The sequence below is a fragment of the Aquila chrysaetos genome, chromosome 17 (genome assembly GCF_900496995.4).
Source record: "Aquila chrysaetos chrysaetos chromosome 17, bAquChr1.4, whole genome shotgun sequence".
NCBI lineage: Eukaryota > Metazoa > Chordata > Aves > Accipitriformes > Accipitridae > Aquila > Aquila chrysaetos.
In genome coordinates this window covers 24,377,375-24,395,027 of record NC_044020.1, presented here as the reverse complement: position 1 = coordinate 24,395,027, position 17,653 = coordinate 24,377,375, and the positions used below count along the sequence as shown (strand labels likewise).

Below are 17,653 nucleotides of genomic sequence, written 5' to 3'. Positions count from 1 at the left end.
TTAATAGGATCGATCAAAATGCTTGTTAAGCATCGACTGGTAAGTTAATGTTTTGTCGTGGTTTAACCCCAGCCAGCAACTAAGCACCACGCAGCCGCTCACTCACTTTCCCCCCGCCCCCAGTGGGGTGGGGGAGAAAATCGGGAAAAAGAAGCAAAACCCGTGGGTTGAGATAAGAACGGTTTAATAGAACAGAAAAGAAGAAACTAATAATGATAATGATAACACTAATAAAATGACAACAGCAATAATGAAAGGATTGGAATGTACAAATGATGCGCAGTGCAATTGCTCACCACCCGCCGACCGGCACCCAGCTAGTCCCCGAGCGGCGATTCCCCGCCCCCACTTCCCAGTTCCTATACTGGATGGGACATCCCATGGTATGGAATACCCCGTTGGCCAGTTTGGGTCAGGTGCCCTGGCTGTGTCCCCTCCCAACTTCTTGTGCCCCTCCAGCTTTCTCGCTGGCTGGGCATGAGAAGCTGAAAACTCCTTGACTTTAGTCTAAACACTACTGAGCAACAACTGAAAACATCAGTGTGTTATCAACATTCTTCACATACTGAACTCAAAACATAGCACTGTACCAGCTACTAGGAAGACAGTTAACTCTATCCCAGCTGGAACTAGGGCATGTTTTTAGTAACATAAATACTTGATTTTCCTGCCCAATAAGTTGTTCTTGTCTTACCCTAGAAATCTGTCCTTCGGAAAGGTTTGCTGAAAAATGTCAAATTCAAATGTATTATGGTGCCATTGAGGTGATTTTGATAAATTTGGAGTGTGATACCATTATATACACCCTAGATTTGCTGAACTTTATGGAGGAGTATGTTACTCATCAATTTCCTGCATATCTGGTGTTTGTAAGATATAAAAAGTTATAAAACAAAACACTGAAACCTGTTGCAGTGTTTCTCAGTGTGCAGGAAGAAATCAGAAATTATTTCTAAGGCCCTAGCGTTGATTACAGTGAGCAATTTTGCCCTTGAAATTTAACTTGGGTTTCTTTCTATCTTTTTGAACATTGATTTCACTTCTTCAATAGACTTGCACATACCAATAAACATTTTATCATACTGTAAGTAGTCTTTTTCTAAGTAGTACTTCAAATCAGAAAGTGTTTCTTAATTGTGGTTGCTGGTTCAGGAAGGGAGAGAAATAAGAATTTGTACAGCAGAAATATTACACCATTCTTTCCCCTTCCACCATGACAGTTACCAGAGAGCATGCACCTCTTTCTGTTAGGCTTTTCTATCAGTGTCACCTAATACGAAAACACTGGTTTTATTCTAAATGGTAAAAGCAAGAGCAAATTTATTTTTTTATCTCTCATGGTTGCAAGTTTGAATTAGAATGCATTATACCGAGTGCTATATAAACAAGGAAATGGAGAGTAGGGCTGGTCAGCTTAGCTGTGTGAGAAAGTATGCATTATGAATATGAAGGAATGAGCAAGCAGCAAAAGAAAAATAATGTGCATTTGTGCAGTCCTGTTACTTAGATGTCTTTGCTACTACTGTTAGCAAAGTCCAAAGATCCACCTGTTGTCTTGGGTCTATTCCTTCTGATTGTTTAACTGAGGTAGAGACAAGTAGTCCTTCTTACTTAGTGTCATTATATATGTGATGGATTTCATTTTTTCTTTCCAGTCTTAAGATGAGGAAGTACTAAAAAGAATTACTACTGTATGTCCAATGCCTGGACTTTGGAGAGATGTGAGGGAACTACTTAAACATCAGTGTTTTCTTAGCTTGGAATCAGTAAATATATTTGTAAAGTTGAAAAATAGGAAAATCTATTTAAAAACAAACAACAAAACTCTTTGGTAATAAAAAGTTGTTCTTTGGAAAGATAAGATGTCTCTAGGAACAGTAGTGGAGTACTAAGTCTTACATTTAAGCCTCAAACTTGTTTTCAGTTCTGAACTGTATTTAAAAATTTAAGTTTTTAAGAATGGTGAAATGAACTATGGAATATTCTAGTGCCTTATCACTAGTCTGCCTAGTTCCCAGGAGAGGTTCAAAGAGGCTGGCTGTGTTGTTTATTATGGCTGGCCAGAAAACTCATGATATTTTCTTGGTTATTGTAAGACACTTTTCAGGGGGTTTTGCTCTTTGGATTCATAAACTAATATTTCTGAGGAAAAAAAAAGTAACAGTTATGCTGTTCTCAAATAATTTAATTTATTGAACATTAATATTAATATTTAAACTGAGCTATTTTTTAATGCAGTGGCCAAATCTAGCTGTGAATGTGATGTTACTGACTTCAGAGATATTAGTGGGGGTAACTTCATACACTTTTTTATTTAAGAAAGTAACTCTCAAGTATTTTAGACTCTAGGATGGTCCTTGCAAGTGATAAGCAAGATACGTCAATGAAAGAAATAATTATTTGTAAGTCAGTTTTGCTTTGTTTCTTCTTTAGGTGCTTAGTAGTAGAAACACATTGTTATGCAACTTAATAAAAATAAGGTTTTAAGAGCAATGTCAGTTTGTAATTCAGTAAGTGTGTACTGGAATATTGAAGTGCCTACTTTTTTTATTTGTTTTAGTTTGTTTTTTCTTCCTGAAGAAGAGACATACAAACTGTCAATTTTCTTGCACTTCTGTAGGTGTCAGGTTGTGTACCTTTATGCCTGTAAGGAGGATCTTAAAATTTAGCACTGTGCTTGCATGTCAACAGATTCTGGTGTTATCTCTGCATTTCTAAGGTTATGAATAATATGTCTGTTGCTTATAGTGAATAGTAGGAACAGGATCTGGATCTCTACATGCTGTGTCAGTGTTTCATTTTTGGCAGGAATTCTTCTCTGGATGTCTGAAGGAGCTCATGTAACGGAGCAGGTGGAAAAACCAAGTAGATGTTCACCAAAGAAGGATGGTTTTGGCTGAGATGGAGCCGCATGAATCTATCTGTTGTGGATTGTTCTAAGTAAAATAGAAGTTGTTTAAAAACAAACAAACAAACAAACAAAAAACGAAAAAAAAACCCCACCCAAAAAAACCCAAACCCCAAACCAAAACAGAACAGGGTGAGAGATGCTTTTTCAGTGAAATTAAGACAGAATTCCTGTCTGGGAATGGGTTGGAAGTGCAGTCTGAGCAGGTGTTTCTGATTCAAGCTGTGTGGATTCAGAATGATTTTGTTTGCAAGTGTTAGGTGAAACCAGATTCATGGTAGTGTTAACTGTGGATAAGGTGGAGAAATTTTTTTAAATATTCATTTCATGAGGAAATGAGGCTTATGCTATTGCTTTCAGTCCATGTTCTCCCATTACAGATTTTGAATATGTTGCTCAGTTTTAGTGAAATCGTTTATAGTCTCAGTTAATTACACTTCTCTCTTTAATCAGGAACTGAGTAGTGATAGAGCTTGACTGCATGCTTCACCAGAGAAAAGGAAGGTTGAATCCAGTCGCTGTAGATTCTGTAGAAGCTGTCTGGTGTTGAAACATATTTGGAGATTTAGAAGAGCTGTAGCCTATAGCTACCATGTAGGACCATGGGAGACGACAGAACTAAAAGAACTAGGGAACAAGAACACATCTGTATGGAAGCCAGCACTGACCATCTTAATTTCACTGTTTTACATGACCTAGGTGACTTCCATTTGTTTAATGGAAATTAATCAATTCAGTCTGTGAACTGGAGAGCTGTTCAGGTGCCCAAAAGCTAAATTCAGCTTTTAGGGTGAGCTTGAGTAGCTTCTTTGTGTCCATCAGTTGTATTGACTAAGTCTATGCTGACTGTAATGCTCACATAGCCATGTAACTGTACATGTCTTAAAGTGGAGCCAAATTGCATTCCCAAGTTTCATTGGTTTGGCTGCTTATAGGGTAACACTTTTCTTTAATTTTCTTTTATCCTTTGGCCACATACATTAGAAAAATTGTTAGTTTTTATATGTGGCCTCCAGTCTGTGTTGATACAAGTCTATTTTACTTACTAATTTTTTACTGAAACATTATTTCTGTACTTCCTCAAGCAAAGGTGTGTCAGAGGAGCTCTATCTGTTTGTTTATTAAGTTCTGTTGGGAATCTTTTCTATGCTTTATGTCATGTCAATATGCTTACTTTCTGTAAGAAGATCTGGAGCTATATATGTCATTTTGAAGCTCTTGATTTATCCTTTGGATTAATTTGGCCAAGTTTTATTTTTGGTCTGATAGTGAGAATTCTCAATGTGTGCTTGAATAACAGAACATCCTCCAAACTACTAGAGAAGATTTTTCTCCTTGTTCTAATATTCTTTCATTAACAATGCAGATGGACTGGATGTATGCAAAGCCTATTTTTCATGTTTCAACTAAGAATTCAGTATTTCTGATGGTCTTGTTTGCAGCGTTGAAAGAACAGATATTTTGAAGCCTATACAATATGAGATGGGGTGATCTGTACTAGTGTGAAGACATGTACGCTGACATCTTCATGGCTTGAAAGGTGCTGTTTTCAGCTGTTGTGTTGAAATGGTTGTTTTCAGTTCTTTCTTTTCATAATAGATTTTGGGTTTCTGCAGAATACTTAATGTCTTGACTTGGGAGGGGTGGGAAATAGTAGTAGGAAACTAAAATATCCCTAAGGAGATTGGAGGGAACTGGTTTCATTCCTTGCCATGATTGGACAGGGTTCAAAGGTCTTTGTTGATAATGGTATACAGCCTTATTTACTCTGGGATGGTCTTGTTTTTCATTTGCTAACATTTCCATTACCTGGAGTTCAGCTGCTTTGAACTTGAGTCATACAACTTTTCATATTTGACTATCTAGAATTTACATATGGTTAAAAGATTGTCTTGTTGCATGTTTATTAGATTACATACCACCTCCTCTCTCTCTTCCTTACAGTTGCCAAACTGCTTTAAAAGACAGTCATATTGACTGAATATTTTGGCAGTTTTCTGGAAACCAATTTCTTTTAAAAAACATAGCAAAACTGGTGGGAATGAGTTCTCAGTTTTCTTATGTTGTGTAGTCATTGAATACTGAAAGATTTGTTTCTGAGGTTCAACTAAATGGATGCAGTATTGTAAACTTTTGGTAGTTGTATGTAAGTTTTACTTAAATAAGAAGTTAGGAAATAAAATCAGTATTACCATATGGCCTAAAGATTTAAGATGTTGGAATACTATGTGTAGTTACTTATTTTCTAGAATAGTTTGGCTTTGGAAGAATAAAATGTGGGGAAGAGCTTTCTGCTGTGAACTATGAGAAATCATCTTGAAAGTACATTAGAGTGGTTTTTGTCTGTTGAGGATATTCACACTCATTGAAGTCAACAGAGAAATTGCCATCAACTTCAGCATTATGTAGATGTTTACCTGTTGATCCTAATTCTACTTCCCCAACAGATGTGGAACTGCATCTCATTCTGGTGAATTGGTGATCTGTAAATACAGTGATTAAAAGTGTTGGTTTTAGAAGTGGAAAAATTGGGAAATTTGCTAAGGAAACTACTAAAACTCCTACAGCTTTGCAGAATGCTATGCATGCCATCTGAGACTCTTACAGCATTTATTATGGGCATATTGGGTGTCAATTGATATCTATTAATGTATCCCTCCACTCATTCTTTAAGCAATGTAACCCTTTCTAATAGTTATCCATTTACATTTAGCTAAAAGCAGTGTAAATACAGGAAATACTTTGTCTATTTTGAATTAAATCTATTAGTTGTTGCTTTTTGTTTCGCAGGAAATTTTTTTTTCTTAACAGATTCTGGTTTTGTTTCATAAATTAATTTGGTTTTCACTGATAATGATAGGTTAATTTTATTAGGTGTTTGTTATTTATGTGTGTTAGAATGCATTTGACATATTCTGTTGTGTGCTAGTTTGCTGTGTATTGGCAAAAGTAAATTGGTTGATGTTTGTAAATACAGTAATTTTCAGTTTATTTTTCCCTAAGCTGCTTATTCAGCATTATGCAGGCTGTAGATCCCTGTGTTCTAGCTCTGACATTACAGCTGACAGAAATTGCTGCCTCGTAGAATAGTTTCCTGTCTCTTACAGTCATGCTTGAGCAACCATATATGGGGCTGGGACTTAAGCAGGTCACTGAAATTTGGACACCAGTCTTAAACTTTCTATCTGAATGTTACTTTAAACTGAAAATGTTCAGTGATACAGTTTACAGTGTATACAGTATAATTTAAAGGGTCATTGAATTGTATCATCAAAGACATGGGTAGTTGAGGATGGAAATTTAGTTTTTGTTTCTTGGGTTTTTTTATTTTTAACAGGTGAAACCCACATGTAGGGGAACTGTGCTGCAAATAGTTTGCAACGTTCTACAAAAGTATGTCAAAGAATTATTATATGGTCTTTTGCTCAGACCCCTGCTGACATATCAGCTCTTAATTGCTGGATATAAATAACATTCAATTAGTAAATGTTACTCATGTTTATTTTTCAGTGGTATATTTCATATGTAATGTCTTCATTCTGAAGCTCGGTATGAAGTATACAACTCATATGGAATGTTGATTTAACAGTTCATGTTCATCCACTTGTTTGTTTTTTTTTTTCAGAATTTCTGATCCCCCAGTGATTTTAATAATTGTTTCAGCTTCATTACTGGGATAAAGATAGAGAATTTTTCTTGCGTGAGCAAGATTGCAGGCTGTTACTGATCTCTGTTTCTATTAACAAACTGCAAGGTTTTCTCAGTTCTTGCATACAAACCTATGACAGAATATTGTTAATATTGGGAAGTCAAGGGTTCAGAAATTATCAGATTATTTTTTAAGTACAGTTTTGGCAATAACTTATATCTGCATCTTATTTCAGCCTTCTTGGGCATATGACTTTTGATATACCTGTAACTGAATACATGATGGTTTTTTTTTATAGTACTGTAGCTTTGATCAACGAACAATAACAGTTTTGTTTGGAAACTCATGAGAACTATCAGACTCCTGCCTTGCTTACTGAAGAAGTTAAGAGGAGATACATTGCATCAGGGCAGAATATGTGGAAGAATATTTTGTCATTATTATCAGAATGGCTGGGTATCATAGCAGGTGGTACAGCAGTTGAAGAGGCAAGGATCTGTAAAGTGATGCTGAAAAGCCAATATCCTTACTAGATGTGCTTTAGGAGTTTTATTTCAGACTAGCATTAGCCTGGTCCTGTGGACTTGAACCTCATTAGCTGTTGGAGTCCAGTCAGGTAGTTTTATCAGAGGCAATTTTTTGTTTCAGGGATTCTGAAACTGTTCCATTATGATAACTAAAGCATGGTAAGCAAGAATGATTGAGGGGTGTCTTCATAAGCAAGTTCTGAGCTGAAGTACAATGCTAATGCAATTTCACTGGTATATACACAAGAGGAATGAATGGAGAGAGCTGGAATTACAGACATAGCACATATAATTCTAGGAATGTCTACTTTATGAATCTTTAACATTGCTGAAAGTGAAAAGAAGGTTTTGTAAAAAAGGTGCTTGAATGATACCTTGGAGAGTTGCTGCCTTTTCTTGTATTCTGCAAGGTCATGTATTTAGTTGAATAATTTTAAACCACAGTGTTTAGAGGTGGTCACCAGTTATTGCTCCTCATTTCCTAGGCTTTATTTTGACAAGTTAAGAGGTGGGGGTTTTGTTTCTGTTTTTACTTCCCCCTCAAAATGCTAAGCATTCATTACTATAACTGGAATCACTGGAAGCTTGATTTGATTGTAGAAGGTTCCACATAAAACTGTATTATCTGAAAAATGAAGTCTTATGTCTAGTATTGGATACCCCAAAATCTGTGAATACTTTTAAGTTTTAATCTCTGTGAGTCTCCATTCCTCATCTGTATCCAGATTCAGTTTCTGTTTTTACTTTTGTGATGAATTATTTATATGTGAACCATGCCTATACTATGGTGATCATCACCAAAGGTTGATCACTAATGCCACAAGGATTAGTGTTATGCTAGATTTTTCCTTGTGAGTTGACAGGTTTACTATGAGAAACAGCTTGTCTGCTCAGTCAGAATTGCCTGGTACATTATTTTAGTTGGTTTTCCATCTGTTGGAAATTTATTTAAAACTGAAATTCAGGATATTAAGTGATAACATAAAACAGAGACTTTACTGGTTTTTTTAGAAGCAAAAAGGTCATCTTCTCTGTCATCTTACTGTCATTTGAATTAACCAAATAGGTAATGGTTATAGGAAGCTGCCTTTTTAAGCAGATATTTGGAAGGGAAGGGGACTTTCACAGATATCTTATGGTACATAAAGGAAGCCTAAGAAATCCCATTTCCAATTCTGGAGAAGAGTTTACTGTTAAAGATGCAGTTGTGTCCCAGTCCTTTGTTTTGTCCTGGTTACCTGAAGTGGTTCCTGTGCTGTTTGCTGAAATACTGTCCTCTAGGCTTTTCATCCAAGTTTCCATTTTCTGCTCGGCTGTTGGTTTTTTTTTTTTTGTTTGGTTGGTTGGTTGGTTTTTTTCCCCCCACATGTCCAAATCTACTCTTGCTGCAATTAGCATCCTGATATTTTTCTGTCTCGTGGTCTGTCTGTCTTCTTTTTGCTAGATGAGGTTTGCATGTTTGTCTATGTTAACCTGAATCCCAGAACTGGGAGGCGAAGATGATGGGGCATGGAGCACCTGGGTTCAAGATTAGCTTGTCATTTTGAATGCCTTTAGGCCTACGTATACACTTGTTTGAGCTGTGTATGCATACTTATGCCATATTAAACAGTGATATTGAGAGGCTGAGCCTTGCTCCGGGCTAGTGGCATCTTTTACATTTTACCAGATTTGTAATGATAATGTGAGCTGCTTTTTCTACAGCGAGTGGATATACTTTTTTGTCTGCTGCAAAGGCATACCTAGCTGACCATATAAAAGTTTGCAGGACTTTGCTGTTAAATTAAAAATATGTATGCAAAGCTTTCTTGTCTCCTACCCTTTTATTTTGTTTATTTCTGAATCTTTTGTAAAAGCGCTCAAATTTCTGTTGTGCTGGGTTGATAATGATGATCCGCTCTTCAGGATTTTTATGGTGTAACTGGAAATTGCTATGGAAGAGCTCTCATTCCAGTATTAATTACACTTAAGTTATATTAGCTAGACAGTTATTTACTTTATCTTCTGATATCTTATAAATGTAAAACTGCTTTTATCATGTGTCTTGGTAAGCTGTTTGTATATGTCTTCTAAGGCAGCTGAGGATTTTTTTACCTTTACAATTTATAAAACTGAGGAAAACATAAGTACAGTTTTACAGTTGACTTAAACTGATTAAAGATCATACTGAAGCTGAAACGTTATGTGAATGGAAAGAGACAAAAGTTAAAACTGCTGCTTTTAATGCAGTTGTCTTGTGAAACCTCTGTGTAAGTTACAAGTCTAAATTTAGTGTTACTGTACAGTTTTGAATGTCCTTAAGTTGATAGTACTCAAAATTACAGGAAACTTGTATGGAATTGTTCTTCAGTGCAATTATTGTAAGAGGTACATAACATCCAATTAGTATGACTAGTTGCTAGTGTGATGGGTTTTGCTAGGTATAGATTTCAGAAACAGAATTAATTTTTGAATGCTTCTTCATATTGTGTGTGTGTTTTCTGTTTTTATTTCTTGCATTAGTGTCTGAAGTCCATATATCTCCCGATGTTCTTCTGGAGAACCCTGTGCTTTCTTCCTGCCTGGCTCCTTCTGACTCATTTGGTTTATCTGGTGATAACATGGCAACAGCTATTCAAACAGTCAACAATGTTATAAACACAGCTGTTCCTGAAGAACAGGTAAAACCACAATTTTTGTGTTTCAGTATGGGAACTTGATGTATTAAATGTCTTAGCATTGTATCTTTTCTGTGCAAATTTAGATTGAATTGCCTTTTAGGAGCAAAAGGTCCTTGGGTTTCTGTGATACAGACTTTGAAGTAAAATTATTTTTAAATTGTGTTTAAATCCTATAACTGGGAACACCGTACTACTTTGGTGTGGAGTACAAGAGATATAAGTGTGTTAAAGACTTATTATAAGTTAAAGGCATTCTGATAGTGCTAGGCATGAAAGTAGGAAACACAAGCAGGAAGGTTCTCTAAAAAAATTTGTTACTGTTAAAGCTGTAAAGATTACAGCTGTACATGTATGTCATACTTGTATGTTTTCTCAAGTGGTTTCAGGATTAGAGAATTAACATTCAATCTTTACTTAATTATAATTAAATTAATTTTAGTTTTATTTTTTATTTTATTTTACTTTATTTTTTCCCCCATTACTTTTAAAGTTGATTTTTTTTTTTTTTTTTTTTTTTTTTGGTGATCTGACACTCTCCTAGTTGTGATCTTGATCTCTCCTTGTGGCTACAATACTGCTGAGAACTGATCTTAGCTTTTTGTTGGGCATGAAAGTGTTTAGTTTTTAACTAAATGATTAGGTAAGCAAGGGAGGGAAAAGAATTTCTGCCTGGAGATTAGCACAAGAATTCTAGATTGCTGTGGATGAGAATTAATTAGATTTACCCTCCCAAGTGAGTTTTAATTGCCATTGATTGTAGTGACACCCATTTGAACAAGTTTATTGATTGTAAAGTTCCTCGTTTCAGGATGCATAGAAGTATATACTTGAATTAGAAAGTGCTCTTGTCTTTCTCTGAACCAATCAATATTTTGGGCTAGTTTGCGACCCTCTGGTTTTCAGTACTTACTTGGTTTCTTATCCTTCAGGTAGTCTGATCAAGTCCTAGGGCTACTCATGGTGAAAGTTGAATTTGACAATTAAGTCAGTTTTCCATAATCTGACCATTTAAAAGCATTTCTCTAGAGCTATTTAAACAACTTGTACAAATAAACTGACTCTTACTGGTTTTCCTTTGAGTGTCATCTGTGTGTTCACACTTCCAGAAAGGCTGTGGCTAGTACAGCTCCAATAGTTCAGTCTTAGTAATGAATTAGTTACCGTTTTGTATTTGTTCCTAGCCTAATGTTCTGGGGAAAGCCTATATATAAAAAGTAAAGAAGAGATGTGCTCAAATGCAAATGATACCAAAGAAATTTTCTTAGAAATCTGAAAGTTGTGGGTTTTTTTCTTGAGGGGGGAGTGTTTGTTTTCTTTTTTGACTGATGCCAGCCAGGGCTATTTTCTGTGTTGAAAGCTCTTCATCTGCCTCTCTGACAATGTTTTGATAAGTAAACTTCTATTCTGGCAGAGTGATCAAAATACACTTTTCTTCAGCCACAACAGATCCTATGCTTTTTGATTTTTGGCTATCAGTGAAATGTGAATAACCTGTATCTTTTCTTGTTTGAGCTAGGCCAGCAACTGCAGCTTGTGTGTTCTCTGGAAAGAGCACTTTGGATATTCCAGAATACTAAGGCTTAGGTGTATTTTTTAAAACCAAAAAGTCATTTGGTTAGGTAAACTTACTAAAAATAAGAAATACACTTTGTTACTTGTGAATAATTACATGTGCAAATTCTAGTTGTAGGCCATGTTTCAGTTTTTATCATCTTGTTCTGGTCAGCTACTGACAGACCCATGGTTCCATAAAATCTCTTCTTAATGCAGGAAATTACACAAGCTAGAGAATACAGTATTATCAAGTGTTACTAAAGGAAGAGAGGGAGTTGAAAGGAGGTCCATTAGCATTATTTTGAAATGTAGATCAGACTTTGCACTTTTGAATAAAACTAAAGGAAAATGATGGGCATAAAGCTGTAATAAAATATTCTTACACCTGTTAGAGGAGGATGTTAGGATAACTGTATTCTTCTATAATTATATCTCCAGAACCTCTTGAGGTTTCATGTTAAAAAAACTTCAGTGTTTCAGGTTCCAACATCAGAATATTTGCAGTGCCAGACTCTAATCTTGAGTAGTACTCAGAAGTAGAATTAGTACATCTAGCTTCTCTTTGCTTCTTACAGAAGGGAAATTCAGAGCACAAACTGCATTCTTTCTGTCTGTTTTGTCTACTGGATGTTATGTATCCATGTATGGTCAAGATCTCAGCTATTTTTGTTTGTTTCTTTCTTTGAATCTTTTAAGATATACTTATTTATTGAAAAGTCAATATATTATTTGAGTGTCTGTTTGGAATAAAAGGTGTTAAGGGAATGGACTAAATCAGATCAGTCAAACCTCTCTTAAACACATTGAGATATTCCTTTCACCACCCCTCTCCAAATCTCAAGCACTCTTGGCTTCAAATTGTTGTTGAAAAGTGGCAGCTGAAGTTAATTTACCAGCTTTTTCCTTTGAAGTTCCTTTGCTGTGATATAAACAAGTTTTTGCCTTTTTTATTTTTATTTTAAGATGAAAAAAAACCTTTGGCTCTTGTTAATTATACCACAAAATATTTTAAACGTCACCTAATTTATTTTTGTGCTTTTCTGAAAATAAGGGCTTATTATTAGTGTTTCATCTGGTTTGGGTTGTGAATTCTAGAAGGCTTCGTTTCAGTTTTTGTACTTCTACAGTTCACTGAAATAGCATTAACTAAGTGTTGTAGACATGTCCCAATTACTCTTATTCTGTTGGTCTGGCCTGAAGATGAGATATTTATTTTAGCACAAAAAAATCTGTATTCCCTTTCCATGGCTACTGTTTGCAGTCTGCATTGGGTGAAAACATGGAGTGACTAATCCAAGGAGAGTTTATTTCCCTGTAAGCCTGATGCTTTGAGACGGATGATTCAGTTTCACTTCTGTCTCTTTTCACCTCTTTTGAGTGTTTTGACCTCATTGGAAACTGAGGTATCTGTGCCATCTTCCTCCTTAAAGCCTTCTCCTAAAGTATTCTTGAAAAGCAGTTGAGGAGATTGGAAGGATTGATGTGAATGCATCTTGAATTACTAGCTACTGTTCCACTGTTGGAGCTTTCTTTTTGGCCAGCACATCCTACATATGAGAGTGCGCATGGCCAATTTCAGAGAAGTGTGGTTTCAAAAAAGTAACCTTAGTATTTACAGTTCTTAAGTTCTGTAATGTCATCTGGAAATGAAATTTGACTTGACTGGAATGTTAAATTCCCTTTACAATTTCCTTTACCATTTTGTTTCTCGTATGTATTAGATTCAAGCAGATATTCCAGTTGCCTCTTTGAATGTAATTGAAGACAAGACTTTAGTTACATCAACCATTGCTTTGGCTGATGCTGAGACACAGAGAACAAATGAACCGAAGAGCTACCTTCAACAAGCTTTTGCAAACCTAGAAATCAAGCTTTGCACTGCTGAAGAAGAAAAATTAAAAATTAAAAAGGTATGAATATTTTTTTAATGAAAATATTTGGCATTTATATAGGATTTAAATATAGTTGGAGCTGGCAGAGATTTGCAGTGCAATTTTTTTGTAGAAATTAGCCAAATTCCAGAGAAATTGGCCAAATTTAGCCAACATTTTTTTTTCCCATGTCTTGTATCTATTTTAGGCTGAATTTTTTTCTAAAGTTTCAGAATTTTTTTTTTTTTTCCTGGGGGTGGGGGTCAGGTGGAAAGACAGGTTTTCTTAACATGAAGCCATGTGGTTAGAAGGTATAGTGATTCACTCATGTTTTGGGAGTGAATGTGTGGTCACTGAAGTTGAAAATGTCTTTGGCTATCTTTATGAACATAACACATAACACTTTTTGTTTCCACCCCGCTGGGAATTCTGGTAACTAATTTCTTCATATTCCTCCTGAGCTGAATATGACAGAGTACCAAGCAGGGTTGTGCCTGTAGTTATGTGTCTGAGTTAGCAAAAGGTCACTGAGGCATGGGAAAGTAAGTTTAATTTGTGCTATTCTTAATGCTGTTCCTTGATAGCTATCAAGGTGTGCTAGGGAAGGAGGAAATGGCTTGTTGGAAATGAAAATGAGGATGAGTAACCAGAGCCAAAGATGAGGAGGTCTGGTATGGATTGATTTTGCTTAGGAATTAAGTGTATAGAGGAGGGCTGGAAGGGAAGCATGAATACAGACTGTAAGAGGAGATAGGTTGAGAGCTAGGCTCTGAATTGAAGTGTTGCAGTTTCTATCTCTACAGTTGAATCAAAGACTTTGAATTTTAAGAACTGTTTTTATTATTTTGTCCAAAAGCAGGATTGAACTAAGCAGATCTGCTCTTTCTGTCCTCCTTATGACCCTCTCAGTTGTGCCTTTGTTTGAATAGCTGTCCAGTGATCTGACAGGTCATTTGTTTCTATACTGGCTTCCTGCATGGCTGCAGAAGTAGTTGTTCTTGAGCAACTGAAAGAGTTCCAACAGCTTATGTATAGTAGGAATGAATTTGGTAGGAGCAACAGCTGCACTAAGAAAAAAAAAAAAAAACTACCTCTTTGTATAGCAAATAATTTTGAAGTTTATTGTCAGTAGTGTCATTCCCCTTCCTCTCTATTAGTTCATGCTGGGCAGGCTTCTACAAGATCACAGAATATTTTAGAATTTTATTAATTTTGGAGATGTAGGTAAAGATCATTAGGGCTGTATGTAATAGGATTTCTGCCTTTTTAGTGAAACCATTTCCTAAAAGTACATTTAATATGCTGTTTTTCAAATGCAGAAAGACAGAACAAGCTATTAGAAATATGGAAATAATTAGGATAGGATAGAATAGTTCCAGTTGGAAGGGACCTACAACAATCATCTGGTCCAACTGCCTGATCACTTCAGGGCTGACCAAAAGTTAAAGCATGTTGTTAAGGGCATTGTCCAAATGCCTCTTAGACACTGACAGGCTTGGGGCATTCACCACCTCTCCAGGAAGCCCGTTCCAGTGTCTGACCACCCTCTCAGTAAAGAAATGCTTCCTAATGATCAGTCTAAACCTCCCCTGGCGCAGCTTTGAACCATTCTCATGTGTCCTCTCACTGGATCCCAGGGAGAAGAGCTCAGCACCTCCCTCTCCACGTCCCCTCCTCAGGAAGCTGTAGGGAGCCATGAGGTCGCCCCTCAGCCTCCTTTTCTCCAAACTAGACGAACCCAGTGACCTTAGCCATTCCTCATATGACGTGCTTTCCAGGACATGCCTTTTATTTTAAATACCTTATACTTCTTGAAAATATTGTCTCAATCTAAGGACTGTAATCAGTTTTCTTGCACAACCCTTTATCTCTGTGTATATTATGATAGCAAATGTCATAGTCTTCAGAAATGAAATTAGTTGGAATGATCAACTGAATCTGTATTTTCACAATTGCAAATGTTTGTAACTTCATGTTTTTTATTTTGTAAACTTTATAGAAATTAGAATATTTACTGGAAAACCATAGTATTCTAGAAATGGATTTCTTGAAGGAAAAAAAAGAAAAAGTAATTTCACATCAAGATCATTACAAGACTCTCCAGGTAATTTCTTTCTTGTAGTATCTTACTCTTTGTCAGAGGGTTTTGTATAGACTATATTTATGTCCGACAAATACTCTGTTAAGTGTCTACAGGCCTGCTCCAAAGCCTTTTGAATTTAATGAATTTCTAAGGTCTTTAGATCAGAGCCTTACTTTTGACATTAGTGGGAATATAAGTTTACTAGCCCACTTGCATAAGTACATTGTTGTAACTTGGATCACTTATCCTTATTATGATCTATTTCGTAGAACAGATGACAAAAACCTACTTTGCACAGTAGATGTGTGTTTTAACAGTATGACTTAGCATGTTCTAGAATAGCTGTGGCCAATTATTTGTAAAGTATTAGCTGACTTGAATATGGGATAGTTTGTGTTGGGTAATAAAAATCTGTAAAGTGTAATTAAATGGAAAGCAATGGAAATAAAATTGCTTCCATTGCAAAAATCAACACTGTTCATTAAATACAAGTCTCACATACAAGAAAAATTTTTCATTGATGTTTTCAGTCTTCTTCCAGTGTTATAGCAGGACAAACTAAATATTATAGGCTTACAACATTTCAAAAGTTTCTTGTTGATAATTCAGCTTCATTTGATTTTTTTGCTGCTGTGGATGGTTTTTATGTAGCTACTGCATTGTTTCGCATTTGTACTTAAGGGTTGCTGTAATAATTTATTGAAATACTAGCTGCAGTATTTCCTAGAACTTATGGTAATATAATCATCTACTCTTTTTTTTTCTTGTTTATGTGTGTAACATCCTACTCAATGAAAGAAATGTTTGCTTAGCTATGCTATAAAATGAAGTTTTGCTTAAAAACCTTCTGATTTATGGAGTATCATACTGGCTGAAGTTAATGATCATCATAAACTCTTGACAGTAGAATTAGTGGATTTTATTTTTTAATACTTTCATGATGCTCCTCAAGCAGAAGTATTTAAGTAGTGGAAATGTTACTGAGGTTTGCAAGTATCAGTCTGTCTGTATCATACGTCTGAGTCAGGTACTACAGTTTTCAAGAACGGCAATGAAAGGGTCATAACCTTTAACTTTGTGGAAAACCTCATTTACTTCCTCTTGTCGTCTTCTGGATATAGCCAGAATCAAATCAGAGAAGAAAAGTGACTCATGCTTTTAAGAGTTGACAGTTAAAATTACTTTCCTGAAACTTGAATATTGGATGCCTTCTGTTAGTACAGCTTTTAATGCCAATTCCTTTTGTCTTTCTCCTTTGGCTTCTACAACACTAGGGTCAACACCTGTGGCCACACACTGAGTAAATCTGGCAGCTACACAGTACAGATGTCTGTCTCACTAGCATTTCTTTTTCCAGTAGAAACAGCTGGTTATTAGTGCTGTTAACTTGAAAAACTTGAAAGCAGACTGTAGTGGTGACTCTGGCATAGCTTTGGGAACTCTCGGGATAAGACTTCCAACTGAACTGATTCTGGCATCCTAAGCTGTAGGTGTGCATTGACTGAATTCCTCTTAAATAAAATTTCTGTGTTAATATTTGAGTATAATATGTAAAACAAATGCCTCATGAGATGGTTCTAACTGTTTTTTACATGAACATGCATTATTTCCTGCACCTTTATGTTTACTAATTAACTGACTTCCTGCACTTGTGACATTCTCAAAAGCTAGTTTGGAGGTAATAGAGCCAGTCAGTTAGCCAGATCTTTAACAAGGTGATATTTAGATTAGACTCTCTTCTTTTTTTGTGAAGCTATTGTGCTTAGTTCTGAGAGAAGATTTCATTAATCTTTGTCAACTAAGCCAGTAATTTTTTTTTCATCTCTTCCTATTGATTTCTGCCTCAGTTAAGGGTAACAGTTATGTTACCACAGTTTTGTTGTCACAAAATTGCTTCAATAAAATATGCTTTCAGGTTTTTTGATATAAAAAATATATTTTGAAAGACAAGGTAGGAACATAAAGCATATTACAGATGTTTTCTCTAAGCTGGGTTAGCATACTGATGAAGTGAATTGTGTTCTGGACTAGTCACAAACTTTCTTCATCATAGGTGTGAAAAAAGCCTTATACTTAATTTGGTAGTACTGAAAATAGAAGAACTGAAGGGGAGCGATAATCACTGTTCCTAATCAGGGGGGCAGAATTCCAAGTCTAACCAATGGATCACAATGGAGTGTTGCCACATTTATCCTTGTGTAAAAGAGAAAAGTAAAAAGTTCTGTGTTTTGTCTAAATAAAATTAGCTTTAAAAAAATCAAGATTGAACAGAGCATGTAGTATTTTCACATTCTTAATGTTGTTTCCATATGTTATTACAATGAGAGACAGTAAAGGGGCCGCAGTGGGTTCATAAATAGAATAAACAAATTGCTATTAACTAGTATTATAGAATTGTTTG

The 17,653-nt window shown here is 35.7% G+C and overlaps 1 protein-coding gene across 7 annotated transcripts in view; it reads left to right on the top strand.

Moving 5' to 3' along the window:
• The window catches only part of CCDC91 (coiled-coil domain containing 91), a 160,883-nt gene that overhangs the window by 30,104 nt on the left and 113,126 nt on the right, over positions 1-17,653 (top strand). For 6 of the 7 annotated variants that reach the window (XR_003927223.2, XM_030041178.2, XM_030041180.1 and 3 more), the window contains exons 4-6: positions 9,587-9,744; positions 13,020-13,208; positions 15,169-15,273. Coding sequence is in view for 6 of the 7 variants with exons in the window: in XM_030041178.2 (XP_029897038.1) it covers positions 9,587-9,744; positions 13,020-13,208; positions 15,169-15,273 (452 nt within the window). In the remaining variant the exon portion in view is untranslated. The remainder of the gene's footprint in view (positions 1-9,586; positions 9,745-13,019; positions 13,209-15,168; positions 15,274-17,653) is intronic. The other variant, XM_030041181.1, reaches the window with a different exon arrangement.